The sequence below is a fragment of the Oryzias latipes genome, chromosome 11 (assembly GCF_002234675.1).
Source record: "Oryzias latipes chromosome 11, ASM223467v1".
NCBI lineage: Eukaryota > Metazoa > Chordata > Actinopteri > Beloniformes > Adrianichthyidae > Oryzias > Oryzias latipes.
The window spans coordinates 6,024,204-6,041,686 of record NC_019869.2 but is presented as its reverse complement, the minus strand read 5'-3'; the positions used below and the strand labels follow the sequence as shown (position 1 = coordinate 6,041,686).

The 17,483-nt window shown below is 42.2% G+C and overlaps 1 protein-coding gene across 5 annotated transcripts in view; it reads left to right on the top strand.

The window, feature by feature from the left end:
- The window catches only part of LOC101170938 (RNA-binding motif, single-stranded-interacting protein 3), a 365,275-nt gene that overhangs the window by 305,597 nt on the left and 42,195 nt on the right, over nucleotides 1-17,483 (top strand). For all 5 annotated transcript variants that reach the window (XM_011480741.3, XM_011480740.3, XM_023959620.1 and 2 more), the window contains 2 exons: nucleotides 5,720-5,826; nucleotides 16,351-16,394. In XM_011480741.3, coding sequence (XP_011479043.1) covers nucleotides 5,720-5,826; nucleotides 16,351-16,394 — 151 coding nt within the window. The remainder of the gene's footprint in view (nucleotides 1-5,719; nucleotides 5,827-16,350; nucleotides 16,395-17,483) is intronic.

Below are 17,483 nucleotides of genomic sequence, written 5' to 3'. Positions count from 1 at the left end.
GCAACTGCAGTACCAGAGAATTCCAATAAAAACTGTCCTCTTATTATTTTCCCATTATCCTCCTAACTATGTCCTTGTCAAAAGACTCTAAGACATCCATGGACCTTTCAGAGAAGCTAAGCTTATGGAACTGCGAGCCAATCACCTGTGGCAACCTTAAACCAAAGTTATAATTGTGCCTCCTTTCATTGAAGCTTTTCTGCTGACACATTTTTGTACTAGAACAGCTTCCTGTCTTTAGCTTTGTGCACTGGGAGGGTGGAGTAAAGCCGGCAGTTCAACTCTAATACCCCTAAGAGGACTTTTTATTTTCCACCTCTTGGGATGTGAACAGGTTTCTGTTATGAAGGACAAAACTTTTTTGCTGCAGACTTGGTAGACTGGATTTATTCCAACCAAATGTCTGCATTGTCCATTTAACAGCATAAAACTGAATGTAATGTACATTAAGTTAAAAGTGATCTTAAACCGTGCACTGATGATTTATGGAGCAGTATAGGTTGCCAAGAACATCGAGCGAGCAGGTTCTGACCCGATGCCGGCCCAAAGAAAACCATCTTAACAGCAATAATCACTTATTTTTACTATGCTAATTAGAAAAAAAGCAGCAGGCAGCTTTAATTTACGGTAATCCTTTAACACCAGAGATGTTGGCAGCGACGCCTAAATAACAGTCTTTAACCCACTGTAACTCTTTGACCATTTAAGCAAACAACGTCAATCTGCTGATTCTGAGGAGATTTTCATATCGACATTGCACTATTACATCACAATACCAATGTAAAGTCTTGTATAACAACACAAAGCCACTTTTCGCTGCTTCAGAATCAGATGGAACTACGTTAATTGTCTAAATGGTTGTAGAATTGAGCCATGTACATGCCGGGTATTTGACACAAGTTTAGTCCATGGTGTTCACACTGGACAATCTTGGGGGGCTTCTTCTTTTTCTTTTTCAACTGTTTACTGGTGCATGTCTGCCACTTACAGTTGGTAGGGGCTTGGTGCAAAATGTCGGCGCTGTGCAAACCTTGCGGTTTTGAGACAAAACAGAAGCATTGCTGGCATCCTTGCAGTGGCAGAAATGGATTCCCATCATGTCAGGAGAGTGGCCTAGGTTTATCCTTATTTGAAGAACAAACGCCATCCGGCTTGTTGTCGTGTCTGGGTTCATCAGATAAACCAGCTATGCTCTGAAATTGGTGAGTTTGGTAAAAAAAAAAAAAAAAGCACAATTATTCGTTTCACCTTCGTGATCATGTTTACAACGGTTGGGACTTTCGTGTTTTAAAAAGGACGTTACCTACACGTCACGATCAAATCGAATCCCTGATCAGTAGTTGTAGAGTTAGATAAGTTAGTTCTTCTCTATGAGTTCTGGTAAATCGCCTGTCCGTCCTGGGGGAGGATCCCTCCTTCATGTGGGAACCCCTGAGGTTTCTTCGTTTTTTCCAGAATCCGTTTTTTTAGGAGTTTTTCCTTACCGCGAAGGGGGGTCTAAGGGTAGGGATGTCCAGTTTACCTTAGTCAGTTTGTTAGTTCATTTTAGTATTTTCTTATTGAATTCTATGTATTCATGATCCTTTTGATTTTATGTTTTACTTACCGGTACGAAGCCCATCGAGACGACTGTTGTGAATTTGGGCTATACAAATAAAATTGAATTGAATTGAAATTGAATCAGTCAAAGTCAGCATTGTCGCGATTTGGTAGTAATTAGAAGTGATTAAAAATAAAGGGTCTTTTATGATGATTGATAGACCGAAACAGTAAAGCGCATATGACAGCTGCAGTTCAGTCAGTCTTTGTGCTGCTTCCTCGTGTATTTGTACAAGAAACTCGTAAAATGGCTACTTTTTACCAAAGAAATGTTGAAAATCCACAGAAAAAAGTAATTATAGCATAGACATGTCAAAAAACTAATATTTGATTTTATTGAAAAAAAGTACATTCATTTTATTTTATTTATGTATTTTCAAGCTTTATTTTGCCTCCCCTGACTGAACGTCACTTTCTCGCACCTCTTTTGTGTTTAAGTCTGTATAGTCATAAGTTTGTTTTGACCCTCACAGCTCATTTGTGCGTTTCCATGAAGCACCTCACATTCTAGGGTGTTAGGAGGTTGCAAGGAGCCACCTTGTTCTGACATCTTCGTCTTCTTATTTAAGACCTTTACGGTAGAGTATGACTTTGAGCATTTAAGAGCCAACGGGAAATCTTTTTCTCCAAACATACATCAACAAACTGGAATGTACTGTGAGGTATAACTTCTGCAGCTTAGCTGTGGGCTATGCTGGTGACGCCCGTGTGTGGGGAGAAGTTCAGAAGTATTTTTCTTCTTCTGGCTGGCACTCATTTCTCTTGTGAGTGGGTTCATGTCTCAGCGTTATTGCAGAGAGACTTTAAGGGCAGAGGGAGGGGGGGTGTTACAGAGGAGTGAGAGTGTTCACAGGGTGGCGGTGGGGTGGTGTGAGGTTGTTGATCTTGTGCTCGAGTCTTAAACAAATTGGCTCGTCCACTGTGGGAACAGAGATGTGGTCATGGGGGGATGAGGGTGTCAGTGCGCTCTGTGTCAGCTTCTCCGAATTTCTACAACGGCTAATTATCTCCGCGAGTGCCAAAGGAGAGGTTGGGAGGAGCTTTTGTTGTTTTACTTCTGTCCTCTTCCAGCTCACTTTTCCTTGGCTGACACTCAAAAGTTTACCCCCATAAACGCCCCTAAAGGTTCATGAGAATTCATACGGTGTCTGTCATAAAACTGGACGACCTTCAGTCACAGACACCTTTTAGTTAGCTTTTTCTCAGACATTCTAACAAATAATTATCTCCACATCTGGCTGCAGATATATTTTCCTATATGGAAGGAAATTAAACTTTTTAAAAATGTACATCAACAGTTCACTTAAGGTTATTTTAGTCATCACCATTTCAGCAGAACCTGTTTGTTTTACCAGAACCCATGCTCCTCCAACATGTGTGAAGAGTTTAAAGTATTAGCAGTTCTGTCTGAGGATCATCTTCTGCATCGGACAATAAAAGGTCCTGGTACTCCCATCTGACGGGCATCCCCATCACTAACCCGTGTAATTGCTGCTGCCAGGTCTTTAATGTGGATTGGATGGCATGCGAGCTTTTAAGTCCCACTTAAAGTCCCACTGCAGTGGAAATCATCTTAATAACATGTTCGCGTGTGAAAAAATGCATTTTCTGGCTCCAAACTGTACTGCTGGATAGCTCCAACATTGCTCGCTGTTTTTGCTTCACAGCTAATGCTAAGTTGGGGGTGTGAGGGGCTGTAAGCTAGTGGAACATCACATAAACAGATGGATGTCGGGGAGCAGAGGCAGGCTTACTCCACAGAGGCAAACTTTTGATGAACTATAGCCACCCTGCAGAAACTATGACCTAGAAAGTGACAAAGGTTTTTTTTAATTTAGTCTAAAAACAGCATATTCATAATATAAAGACCCACTTTGAAAATAGAGCAAAAGATGATCGGAGTGGGTCTTTGAAAAGTCCTGTATTGATTTTATGACAGGAGTCTGCGGGGCGGTAGAAATTTGAAGATGGACTGGACCTTGGACCTGCCAGACCCAAGTGTTTGATAGTGAAAGGAATTATGGATTCACTGTCTGTTTTTCTTATTTTCTCTTCCTGTTTCACTATTTCCACAAACACTGAGTATCAGAAGCACCGGTCAAATGACAGAGACAATATTTCTTTTTTTTTTCCAAAGCCGTATTGGATGGTAGCACTGTTTAATGTTTATTTTTTAAACATGAATGTTGTTTCTTGGCTACATACAGTGGAATTCCTTCACAGATCAGATTTCAAAATTTAAAGGCCATGTCACACAGCCACAATGTCCATTTTTCACATTTTCCACGTATGAAATGTCGGTCTTTGGTGATACATGCATGATACACTGTACGTGATTCAAACGCTCTTCAAAGTGTTGGTCATTCGTCGATGTGCAAAGTTGCCTGTCGAAGGTTTCGGCCAACAGCTTTTCACGTGAATTTGGTTTTGAGCTGTTCAAAATTTTTGATCAGTTGAAAACTACACGGTTTACGCATTTTTTGCATAATTTATACACATTTATTGTGTAAATTTTACACAATTGTGCGTCAATTTTTGTGAAATGGATATGCAGATTTATGGCTTTCCAAGACCATTCCACAAATGTATAACGAACTTTTCACAGATGTGCAATCGATACTTAGCTTTTATATCGCGTACACGGCGCACCTATCATTTTAAACTTATGAAATTGACACATGCAAACAGTGCAATAATCACGCACGGTTCATGTTCTTTATTGATTAATGTGTCCTTTGCGTGGTTTTGTCGTACTTCTTCTGTGGTTTTGACGTGGTTCATTCGTGATGCATCTGTGAAAACTTTACCACAAGTTTTTCTCACTTTCTCCACATAAATTCATGTATGACCAATTGTCATCCGTGCAACATGCACAAAAGGTAGGTGGCGCCTTTGTGACACGGCCTAAATCTACCTTTTCTGTTTCATACAATCCAAAAAAGTCTCCTAACTGGAGGAGCTCAATGTGGGTCTTTAGTTAGACAATAAGACTCTCACTTCCTGACCGTAGGATTATGGATGGGCATTGTTTTAACATGACTTGAATGAAAATAAAAGTCATGCATTTGCACATATAACCTTTTTGACGATGGTTTGTAGAATTTAAAATAGCTCAAATGAATCAATTTCTCTTCTTCTTTCATTCTGTCTTTCTTTTGGAACGCCTGCTTTCTTCCCATCCGTAAAGCTGTCTTTCTCCCTTCCTCTGATGTCCGCTCCTCTTCTTTAGAGATTTTGATCTCGCTGACTCGAGCTGAAAAAAGGGGACAGGGACTGTCAAGACCCCAGATCTCCAGCCAAGACCGCCACCCGGTTTCTCATGCCCCCTTTTTTCTTTTCTTTTTTGCCGCCGTTGTTCCTTGACTCCGTCTGTCTTCAGACTTTTGTTCTCCCTCTCCTCACTATCTCATCAAAACCGCTCTCTACCTGAACTCATTGTTGTCTTTGTGTCGGTGCTCACCTGCAGCTCAAGCGTGAGAAAGTGCCCTTTAGGAAATTATCTTCATCTTGAAGTAGGTCATCTCAACACTTTCATCAACCTCTGATTGGTAATTCTGCATACCAAAGGCTGTTGATACAGAGAGCTCGTGGGAGGTCAAGCAGAGAAGAGGGCTGTCTTTGTTTTAAAACCTTCAGTTGATGGACATGTTTAGATTATCACAAATATAAAAACAGCATCGGAGGGGTTCGTGCCAACAAAAACAAAGAAACTGGATCTGTGTTAACTCAGGCAGTGATGTTGGAATGTTTTTGGTTGTGGAAAACGGCAAACTTTCACATAAAGGTGACTGTTGCAGTTAAACCTGTAGGGATTACGCATCAAAAACAGAAACGCCTTCGAGAAATAAGCTTTGGCGCACAGAGCGCTGCTTCATTTCCACCTCAGAGGTATTTACAAGGTGATTAGCGTGATTATTTTTTTCTACAATACGCCGCAATCGTTGTGTCATGGGCTGCCAGCAGGGTCGAGGACAGAGATGGCCCGCCAGCGTTGCTGGGCTGGGAATATTTTAAAAGCTCCATCAGAGCGGTGCCAAAGATGAAGCGGTTCAGTCTTTCGACAGGGTCACTGGATGCAGGCCTCCTAACGCGACTGTGGCCTTCTTCTCTGTCTCTGCAGCCCCCACGGAGCCTTTGCTGTGCAAATTTGCTGATGGAGGGCAGAAGAAACGCCAAAGCCAGAGCAAGTACCCCCAGAATGGGAGACCGTGGCACAGAGAAGGCGAGGTAAGACGTTAAGCCTCTACACATCGATCTATGTTAGGTCCACTCGCTCCTTTAGAATCAAAGTAAAAAACACTAATGAGGCTCTGTTTCTGCGCGGAACAAACTTTAATTATTCGGCAAAACATCTGAAACCCATAAGGATGTAATGAAAGTGTATAAAAACTCACTCAGGTTGATCAGAACGTACCACCACTGGCATATTTGAGCTCCACCTGTCATGTTTCTCCTAAAGAGAAGTCTTTGAAGAGCTTCCTTGATTTTCCTGTTTGATGCCTTTCATCCTAATATACGAGCACCTGTGAGCACACCAGATCCGTACGGTTTGTTCATTAAGGAAGCTCGAGCATTGATGTGATACAAACCTGCAGGAAAAAACAAGTGCTGCGATGTCATCACTTCCAGACATAAATCATTCAGTATAGTTTGGTCCTGTTGGTAGAAACCAATAAGTTCTATAGGCTAGAGACGCTACGCTAGTCTGTTACCATTGTTCCACGTACATAAAGCGCAACACCATTTTGGATAGGGCGGTAAACCGTGAGACATGACTTAGGCTTTTCTGGTCTGATTTCTGGAAATTCCCCTGGTTGTATTTGCTCGCTGCTGCCAAGGGAATTATGGTAATAAAGTATTAATTAAGTATATTAGTATAGTGCTTAACTACAACAGGCCATCTTCTAAAAAAAACAATTGGTGGTCCTGCCAGAAAACGTGGAAATAGTGTAAAGTCTAAAGCTACCATTGACTTTAAATAGACTATAAAATCAGCCTAATCGTTCACTAATCTGAGGGTAAACTCACTCAGATCTTCCTAAAATATTTTTTATGAGTTCTCCTACATTAGCTGACAGTAATATAGTAATTTACTTCTGAAAAGTCACATCCATGTTTCTCCAGCTCTGTTTGTACAATTGTAGCAGAGCAGTGAGCCGCCATCTGGCCCTTTCCAATATGGCGTCCAACTTTGCATAATTAACAAGCTAGTGTAGCGACTCTATATAATTCATCGGTAAAACCCACCATTTTTCCATTATTTGATTTTTTGGTGTCAAATTAAGACTAACTGTTGCTTTCAAGCTGCTTTCGAGTTCATGTTCTGTAACTTTCCTGACGTCAGAGCACAAAACACGTAGAAACAAGAAAGGTTAAAAACGTGAATCACCTAGATGAAACCTAATCTTATTTTGGGGGTTTGACTTTATCTAAATGATTCTGAAAAAAGGGGTTCACCGCTGAAGCAATGGTTTACGTAAGAACGGGCCTCTTCATGGGCCCTAGGAGAGGCTGACTCCATCTAGAGCAGCTGCAGCTGAAATTAGTCGTACACACAAACAGTAGAATTTGCTTTATATGATCTTATTCTCCTTAACAAATGTTTGTGAAACACCTGTGAAACTTCCTGATATTGAATGGATTTTGTGGAATTCCTAACTCGGTTAAAACAAACACGTACAATAGCCTGAGTTGGAATTCCCTCACTGGTTTGTGGTCTCACTGCAACCTGAGGCTCCAGAGCCACATGTGACTCTTTGACCCTTCCTCTCTGGCACTCTGGTTAAAGAAAAACAAAATATTTTTCCTTTTATTTGGACTAAACGATGCATCAAGTCAAATAAGTCCAACTTTATTCAACTAATTCACAAACAATTAAGGCACAGTATTTATCACTCCACCTGGCCCCTGACTGTGGTGGCCGTAAAGGTCCAACAGTCCTTCAAGCGTTCGTAGTTTACCAAAGTGGAACATTAGAACAGGTTTTTGTGCATTGTGTTCCACAGAAAATCCAATTAAGGTCAGTAAGCAAAACCAGAAATAAGACTGAAGGGGTGCCGGGTTATGAGGTAGACTGTCTATTCAGAGACTACATTTAAAAAAAAACATAAACTGAACTCTAAAAACTACGGCGAGGCTCACATAATTAGTTCTGATTTAATTTTAGTTCGACTTTACTGTTACTGGCTGGGATGCACCAACAATGAAACAAAGAATAAACTGTGTTTGGTTTTCATCTATCTAGTTATTTATTTTGATCACTGCTGACATCACACAACCTACTACTTCATTTGCTGCATTGAAATGATCGTACAGGATGTCTTTTATTTTGAAAGAAAGGACGTTTTATCCATCCATCCATCCATCCATCCATCCATCCATCTTTTTAACCTACTATGGGGGTCACAGGGTTGCCTTAGCCCGTCCCAGCTACTTCTGGTCAAGGGTGGGGTGCACCCTGAACAATCCCCCCCGCATGCACACCTTGGATTTGAACCAGGCCGTTTTCTCTATGAGGCGAGAGCGCTAACCACTACTCCATCATGGTGCCCATGTTTTCATTATTTCAAAGAATGTTTTTAAAAGTATTTTTATTAATAGAGGCAGAAACATAATTAAAATCAGTGTCTTATTTTGCTAAAGGGTGAGGTCAGACTTTGAGGCTCCTCCTACTGAGTTTTGACAGTGTCAGATCCAGGGTCTAGATATCGGGCATTGGCCATTTTTTCTGTGTGTCCAAATCTACAATTCCAAAAATCTAGCGCCCTGAAAAATTCCCAGAACTCTCTGCGAAAAACCAGTGTGCACCAAGACTTACTAGATTGGTAAACATAGATATCATCCAAATGTTCATCCTCAGAACTCACTGGATTTATAGATGGTCTTTAGTCTTTTACTTTGGCAAATGGGTGACGTCAAGTTTGGTATTAAAGAAAGTAGGGAGCATGTGTGTGAATTGTGTTAAAATGTCATTTTTGGGGGGTTAGGGAGACGTGAGAGAATTCAGACATGGCTGTAATCTCCGGTTTTGTGCAGTGTTTCGTGATTAAAGACCATAAAGCCTCACAGTTTATAAAACTAATAAACAAGACAAACCTGATGTGTTAGTTTGTCACAAACGTTACATTTAAGCAATTTGGACCAAAAAAAACTCTGTGGAGCAATTTTCCCTGAACTGCTATATAAATTGCATTTGCAGCGAGATGCCTCACTGAACACATGTATATGGGCCATAAATCAGAACGGCGGAAAACTCTCAACTGGATGCGGTAGGATAACATGACAAGACAAGGTTAAACTCGCTCCGAAGGCCACCAGCCAACTATACTTGAAAGGACACGCAGAAAAGAAAAGTGGAGCAGAGCTTCAGACCGGACCGTTTAGATGAGAAAGAATTCAGTCCCCAGCACAAATGGTGAGACGGACGGTTCTGCTGAAACGGCAAAGGAAGAAGAGGGAGACCAGGAGAGAATGAGGGTTTGTCCTTCAGGACACACAGGCTGTGTGTTTGTGTCAGGGGTTGTGTTTGTAGAGTATGTGAGTTATTTCCACGTTTGTGCATTCCTGTCGACTACATGTTGTAATATTGGAATCATCAACTCACCGAAATCCCATATCTGCTGGTCCTACATTGACCTGGTTTGCTTTGTTTTCTCGGTGTAAACCAAGCGGACTCTATGGGTTAGTGTGTGTGGTCATTTGGAGCCCTCCAGTTGGTGGGGGGGATTTGCTGTAACTGTGCTGTGGCTGATGAAATCTTCATGCATCTTCAGAACCTGCTGAATCTCTGCATAAAGTCAAAGGGTGGCTGGAGCCTATCCCAGCTAGCGTTGGGTAAACAAACCTACATAAACCATTTATTTAATGTTAAATTTACATTGTTTTTATTTTTAATATGTATTTATGTTTCAAATAGTTTTTTTCTCAAATTTTAATGTTTCCTTCTTTTTAAATTTACAATTATATTTTCCTTTCAATCTAAGATGATCCTGATTTGACCCCATAGGAACAAGCTACCGTAACTTTTACGATTAAGCTGAGTTTTTTTGCAAAAAACTTCCAAACGTTGCAGCTTTTGTGTCTTAGTCATATATAAGCTGTTAGTTAGAAGCTTTAAAGGGTGTATTCAGACTGAACACATTTGGCCCGCGTAAAAAGGTACCAGAGTTCGTTTCCCCTGATAATCTGGAATCCATTTTCAGTCTGAATTCTCCCGAGCGAACCCTTGTCCGGGACCAGGAGCCGCTCTCTGACCCATCATTTAAGGTGGTCTCATTCGTTTCCTATTGGACTGAGCTTCGGTTGGCTCTGAGATTCGTCTGTTTGAATTAGGGGTGTCGTGGAAAATCGATTTGTCGATATATCGCGATATTTCATTTGTTGATACTTGTATCGATTTAAAATGCTGTCAAGACGTAATTTACTTAATTATTTATGTGGACTACATTGCAGGAACCTTATTTTGCAGAAATACATCAAATGACCTGTTCTGGCCAGCTGTTAGAAGCACCTTCAGGCGCCTTATTTTTACCTGTGTGGTTGCCCATCAGCATTAAGCAAACAGCTGATTAATAACATGCCCTACATGGTGTAGGAAACACCAGATGCAACACTGGACCCCACATGCAGGAGGCACATGGTGTGTAATCCTTCAGTGTAGCCCACACAACTTTGCATAACCTGCTAAATGAATGTGACCATATGTGGCCCAGATCCTAATGCTTTCAAATGTGTGTGCTCAGCACTTCCTGGGGTCTCTCTCACCTTTGCTTAATGCTGTAACTGAATCACCAGAGATGCATGGTGATGCCAGGCTGTGAGTTTCACATCTTTTATCAGCTTGAATTAGTTTTAATTGTATCTTTATTGCTGTCAGGCTGACGGTTAAGGTGATGTTAGATCCCAAACTGATTTCCATAAAAGTCTCCAGCTGGGAAAGGAAAGCTTCTGAAATTTCAATGCATTCGCTTATTCGACCTTAAATTGTTGAGGAAGATTCATTCGTTTTTCCGTGTGGATTCTTCACAAATGTTCTTGTCAAAGTATTTTTTCATAAGATGCAGAACATTGAAGATTTTAACGGAATCCCTGAACTCTATGGAGCTTTGGAAACTCACTGACCTATTAAATGTTTGTTGGCATAAAAATATATGAATGTTTATGTTGTCAAGGTAGAAAAATAAAAAATAAATCTTTTTTCGCTCCACACTTTTCATTTTAGTCTAAAATGAAAAAATTTAGATTTTTTTTTTTCATTTTAGTCTAAAATGAAAAATGGGGCGGCAGTTTAGCTCAGGCGGTAGAGCAGGTCGTCCAACAACCGAAGGGTTGGCGGATCGATCCCCGCTCTCCCCAGCCAGCTGTTGCCCCCCGAGCGCGGCCAGTCTGCAGCTCACCGCTGCCCCCAGGGGATGGGTTCAAAACGCGGAGAACAATTTCCCCAGCGTGGGATAAATAAAAGTAAATTGAAAATAATAATAATAATAAACTTTAGGTCTTAAACTACGTACACACACTACGTGAATTAAAAAGAACACTGCCCAATCGTTCCCTACCAAATCCGAGTCCAAATCCAACTGGTTTAACTTTTAAACGGTCAAGGGCAGTATGTTGGTCTTAAAAACGTGCATAACGGGTTTTGAACACGAGTTTTGAACGCAGAGTCCCGAAATGTGCATATACGCACGTTTACATAGACCTTTTAGCGGCTTGAACGCGCAATGCAGAGGCCGATGTGAACGTAGCTTTAGTCACAACTGCCCTCACAGTTGGTTGTGGGATATCAGGGGTTTAAAAAAAAGGGCAAACAGGTGGCCCACACACGATATCAAGGTCATAGACTGCTCGGTGAACCTGTAAGGTGAATTATTTTTTCTACGAGCATACTGTGACCAACAGTTCATACATGAACACTTATACTACACTTAGTTGTAGATGCGACGCAGGCCTTTCTGTACAGATTTTTACTATCGACTAGAGTGTGACGTAAGAGCATAGTCACGACAGCATCACCTGCAAGTCATAAGTGCATACTACTAACATTACCATACAAATACTTGACAAAACACTCACCAAACGCACAACAATGGTACGTTCCATTTTCATGACGTCCGTTGAGGTGGTCGTTGAGGTGATTCCTCAAGGGAACCGAAAGACACACCTTCACTCACCTTGAGATGTAGCGGCTCCCCTCTACGACCCTCCACGGACCCAGATAACCCAAAACCCACAGCACCCGTACGGGTCAACCCCCACGTATGGATGCATATGGCTAAGGCTTTGTTCGGATGTACAGATTCTACTGCATGGATCTTACCCCTTCAGAGATAACTGATCTGATAATGCTCGTACTGTAAACACCATGCATGAATGCAGCTGTGCATCTCTACTGTCAGTGATCAATAATAGACATGTGATATTTGACACAGGCCTTGCATGTTAGCATGTTTATAAGGGCTGCAAACGAAGGGAAGCAGCAGCCCACACCATGCATTAATATCCGCCTGTCCCCGCATCTCTCGCTCGGCCCCTTGTTCTTTCTCTAAGTGCTTTCTTCCCTCTCTCAGCCTCTTTCTCTTTCACTCTGTCTCCATGTGTCTTCTTCGCCGTGTTTGAAGTCCTCCCAGATCCCACGGCAACATATGGGGAGAGAAGGAACGAGTGACTCACCAAGGCTCAGGAACAGAGAAGGGAACACATTGCATGATCAGTCAGGAGTTGCAAGGGCCTGAGTGCCGCGAGGTGCCCAGTGGTGAGGAGTGAGAAATGTGTGACAGATTTTCTTGTAAACTACCCACACTGGAAGTCTGCGAAGCGCTGATCCCTTGTTGTTTCATGCTGATAAACATGTTCGTCCCTGCATTTTTTTGTGTCGCGTATACATGCGGTGGCCAACGGAGCCCTCCCCCATTTTTTTTTTTTACTCTCTCATTCTTTCAGCAGAAAAAAATCTTTTAGAGTCCCACATCTTAGACACTTACTGTGGGGAATGAGTGTAGATGAGAAAAAATATCCAGCTTTCCACTCAGTGTGAAAACCTGACATCTGTGAGGCTTCAAGGCAGAAGAACAGGAGGAAGCAAAGCGAAAACACAGGGAGGGGCGTATGTGTGGATTCATTTCTAAGTTCTGTTGAGATGCAAAAGTAGCAAACAATGTTTAAAGTGAGAAAACAGCGTTTTTACAGTTTAGTTAAGTGTAGAAGTTTCACATAAACACACTCTTAGTCAGGGGTCGGTGCTAGTGCTGGGTGTGCGCACCCGCTCAACGTCCGTGTCAACTAGGGATGTGACGTTCTGAGGGGCGTTTCTGTGATGCGTACATCAAAGCTATTACGACATTTAGGGGAGGAGGTGAAACTGATGACGTTTGAAAATGAAGACTCGCTGTCCGGCTGTTCAACTTGACTGATTCAAGAAGTGCTTCATCCTTTTTTGACAGCATTATGAGTCCCACAAGCTCCATTCAGAAAGTGACAGTTTGGAGACAGTTTAGAAACAGTTAAGAGACCGTTTGAAGACAATTTAGGGTGTATTCAGACTGGACATATTTGGTTCATTTAAAGTGAGCCAAAGTTCATTTTTCCCGGTATTCCAGGACATACTTTGCGCTTGAATACATCCGAGCGAACCCTGGTCTGGGACCAGAAACAGCTCTCTGACCCATCTTCGGAGGTGGTCTCGATTCGTTTCCAATCGGAATGAGTCTCGGTTCGCTCTGAGATTCCTCAGTCTTTGGAGCAGAACAACAACAGGAATGTAGCAACAGATGAGTTGCACAGAATTGTAAAGGCAACGATTGTCATTTTATCAAACAGAAAAAATAGTCCAAAGGTCATTTTAACACAGCTGAAAATGCTTCTGACGTGCTTTTATGTGTCCTGGTACGCGGCACGCGCTCAGTGCTGCTGTGACGTCATCCTAAGAGCTACTTAGTAGTTCCTTAACAGAATTCTCTTAAACCAATGCCATAACACCACACTGATGAGACACAGAAACTCATTGAAATGTGATGAGATGAATGCAGGCACATCAAAACAATATTTAAACTGACACACATTGCTTCTCATAGTTTTCCCAACTGTATGTCAAACACACTTATCTGTGTACCTTCTCAGAGGTGTTCTTGGCAGTAACGACCCTGCAGTGTTGAGCCTGACTTAGATCCAGACGTTCAATATTGGTCAGCAAAATATCAAGTTTGAAGGAAGTAAAAGCGCAGGACTTCAATAATTTCTACCTCAAATTGCTTTGCTCGGCCATCGTAAATCCTGACCAATGAGTAAAGAGATCTTTAGTCACATTGTTTAGTTTACAAGCTTTATTCCGGAACAGGAAAGTCCCCTAGACATCAGTCTGATTACAGACCAAACACAAGGTTCAGGACTCGATCCGGACCAGTGGATCTTTCCAGTCTGAATACACCCTTAGAGACCGCTTTGGGAGACAGTTTAGAAACAGTTTGAAGGACATTTTAGAGACAGTTTTGAGAAACAGTCTAGAAACAATTTGGTGACAGTTTAGAGACAGTTTGGGGAAAGTTCAAAGACAGTTTAGTCTTTGGGAGAAAGTTTGGAGACAGTTTTGGGAAACAGTCTAAAAACAATTTGGAGACAGTATAGAAACAGTTTGAGGACAGTTTGTTGCATTCTTTAAGTTTTTGAGTATTTCTTTTGTGGAAAAATAGATTTTTTTCTCATTTCTCAGTGTGGCCTTAAAGCATTGGTCACAACTGCCCTTCCGGGTGGATACAGGCTTTTACACCACCTCTTGAAATTAGGTGGAGACCATGCTTTGCTTTTGAGTTTAAAGCAGGTTTGTTCCTGCCTTCGAAAAGGCCCATAGACACAATTGGCTCATCTTTTCCTTTCTTTGTGATGGAGCCAAAAGTGGCCTGCATCGGTAATCAGTCATTGGCAGTATGAGGTCCCTCGCTCTGGAGCTTATCTGCTGTGGACTTCATCAGCACATATAAGGGCAGAACGTCAGGGAATCATCAGCCTCGCCAAGCAGCTGGCCATGACTGCTCTGCCATGGCCACACGTGCCAACATGCACTAAACCGAGCGGCTCTCTTGGGCTTACATTAGTAAAGTGAGCCTGTGTGGAGCTACAAAAGGAGATGCTCCTCAGGAAACCCCACGCCTGAAGCAGAAAATCACTGAAAATCACGGGAACTAAAGCTGGCTTCTGCTCTCAGCAGCTGCAGCTGCACAGACAAATACGTTTAAAAGCCTTCCTTGAGCAGGAAAAGGAGATCCAAACACATCTATCATAAAGAAAAGGAAAGCCTCAGCAAGTCTCTGTTTATCATTACAAAGGGCGCAGTTTTGTGCTTTAGCTCTCTGTTGAGGGGCTCACTGATCCCCTGCTGCTCCCAGCCCCTGTGCCCTTAGCTGTACAGGTAAGTCCTCTGCAGGAAAGCAGATCCAGAAAGATGGGAGGAGGTTTATTAGGAGACCAGGTGACAGAGGGATAAAGCAGGAAAAACACATGATGTTGATAAAGGAGAAGAATGTGGACCAAAGTGAGTGTGTGTGTGCGCACGCTTGTGTGTGTTCTGATGAAATCTGCCGTCCTCAGCAGCCTCCTGTTAAAAGAAATCGGATTAGTTCTCCTCCGGGAGAGGACCTTCAGAAATGCAGATGAAGGATTGCTGTGTGCAGGTTTCTCTGCTGGACTCCAGGAGGGCCTCTCGCACACGTGCACACACACACACACGCACACACAAAGCATATCCCTGAAAAACAAATTCAGATGGATCCGATGGATATTCCTTTCCCTCTAATGCCTCAGTCACATGTACCGGTACGAGGGTTGACCCGTAGGGGTTGTGCCGGATTTTGGGTTGTCCGGGTCCGGGGAGGGTCGTGAAGAGGAGCGGCTGCCTCTCACGGGGAGGAGCGCCTTGCAGTTCCCTTTAAGCTTACACAGCAACCTCAAGGGAATTCATGAAAATGGAACGAACCATTGTCAAGCGTGTATTGATGGTATCGTACAGGTGATGCTGTCGTCAGGTGTCCTTATGTTACACTCTAGTTGTTAGAAATTGCGTAAGTCCATGCCTCACCTCCACTGCACGCAAATCTGTGACTTTTCATGAATGTACCATCGATGTATAACTTTTATATCATGTTAAAATTACACAATTGACGCACAAATCCTTAATAAAGTGCATATAAATAGCGCAATAAACACACACGGTTCATGTTCTACGTTGGCTTACGTGTTCTTTGCGTGGTTTATTCGTTCTTCTTCCGTGATTTTAACGTGGTTCATTCGCGATACATATGTGAAATTTTTATTTAAAGACTCCAAGTTCTCTCACTTTTTTCAAATATATTCACGTATGAACAATTTTCATCCAAGCCATAATAAAATGTACAGTACAGAACAAAAGTTTGGACACAGCTTCCCATTCAGTTGAATGAGAAGGTGTGTCCAAACTTTTGGCCTGCACTGTACACGGTTGCTATGTGATACAGGCTTTAGTCACAAATGCCCTTACAGGTGAGTACAGGCCGTCTGTAGGTAAGAAATGAGAGGATTCCATTAGCAAATTCAACAACTTATTGTTGAGATTGCTGACAAAGTCTGGAAAGATGCTTGGAGAGAAGAGATCACACTGTGTGTTTGATTTGATCAGGAAAAGCTGTCTTTCAGTGTCTGATAGTCTGGGATGTTAGATGTGCTCTTTATAAAACCCCTCCCTGATTTCTGAAGTAATCCTTTGTTTTTCCTGCTTCTCTCTTTCAGACTGGCATGGCGTTAACATACGATCCTGCTGCGATGCAGAATGGGTAAGAGCTTGATGGTCAATTTATCCTTGGCACCAACTAATATACTCACCTCTTGGCTCATAGGACCTAAGTCAATACCACTGTCATACATAAAGATTAATGTAGTGTCTGCGCTTTGTTACTGTTTGATTAAGGAAATCCATATGGACTCTGAGTATCGGCTTTTATTGGAGGGGCTGGATAAGAAATGTGGACCTAAGGGGGGGGGGGGGGGGGGGGGTGACCTTGTTGTGTGTGCGTTTGGTTTTTTTTGGCGTGTCTCTTCATGTCATGATTTAATGGTCCTGTGGAAATAAACGACCCAGCAATGTGCTCCCATTTTTTACAACTCTTCTGAGACAGGAAGGCGAAAGCTGCCCCCCCCCCCCCCCCCTCACACCCAACCCCCCACCTCTTAGTCATTCACAGGAAACTCCTCACTCCCACTTCCTAAACCACTTACTCCCCAGTGGCTCAGTCATTTTCAACCAACCGCCAGGATTAACAGCATCACTCTCCACACGGCCTGCCATGTTAGCGCCTGCATTGCTACAAATCTGCAAATAGTAATCCTGAGATGTTTTTGAGAACCAATAACCCGGCTGGGGAGGACATTTTTCACCGGTAAAGACATGCCGCGGTGCACGCAGGCCGCTTCCTGAAATACTCTGAGATTTAAAGGTGAAGGGGGGTAAAGCAAGCAAGAAAGGAAACGTGAATTTAAAGAAAAAAGATGTTTCACTGCTTCTGTTAGACCCTTTCTCTATAAACTGCTATTGAGATTTGGGATAAATGAGTCTTCACATTTAAATAACCAGAAATAAACACATTTTTAATCTATATTCTGTGGGAAAAACGTAAAAAAGTTCAAGCAGTTTATTATCACAACAGGCTTTTTACCAACGTTTTTGTCAAACTTAAGTTCAAAAATCCCACGGACATAATTTGTAAAAGTGTCAAGCGTTGCATCAGACATCAGCTCACCAGGAGGAAGTGAGACTTTTTTCCTAAGAGACTCTGAAACGTCTAATTTGCACATTTGTGAAGGAGCCTTATCTCTCTCTAAAACCTAAAGCTTTTCCAGACCAAAGAGTTCTGACTGTCACAGTC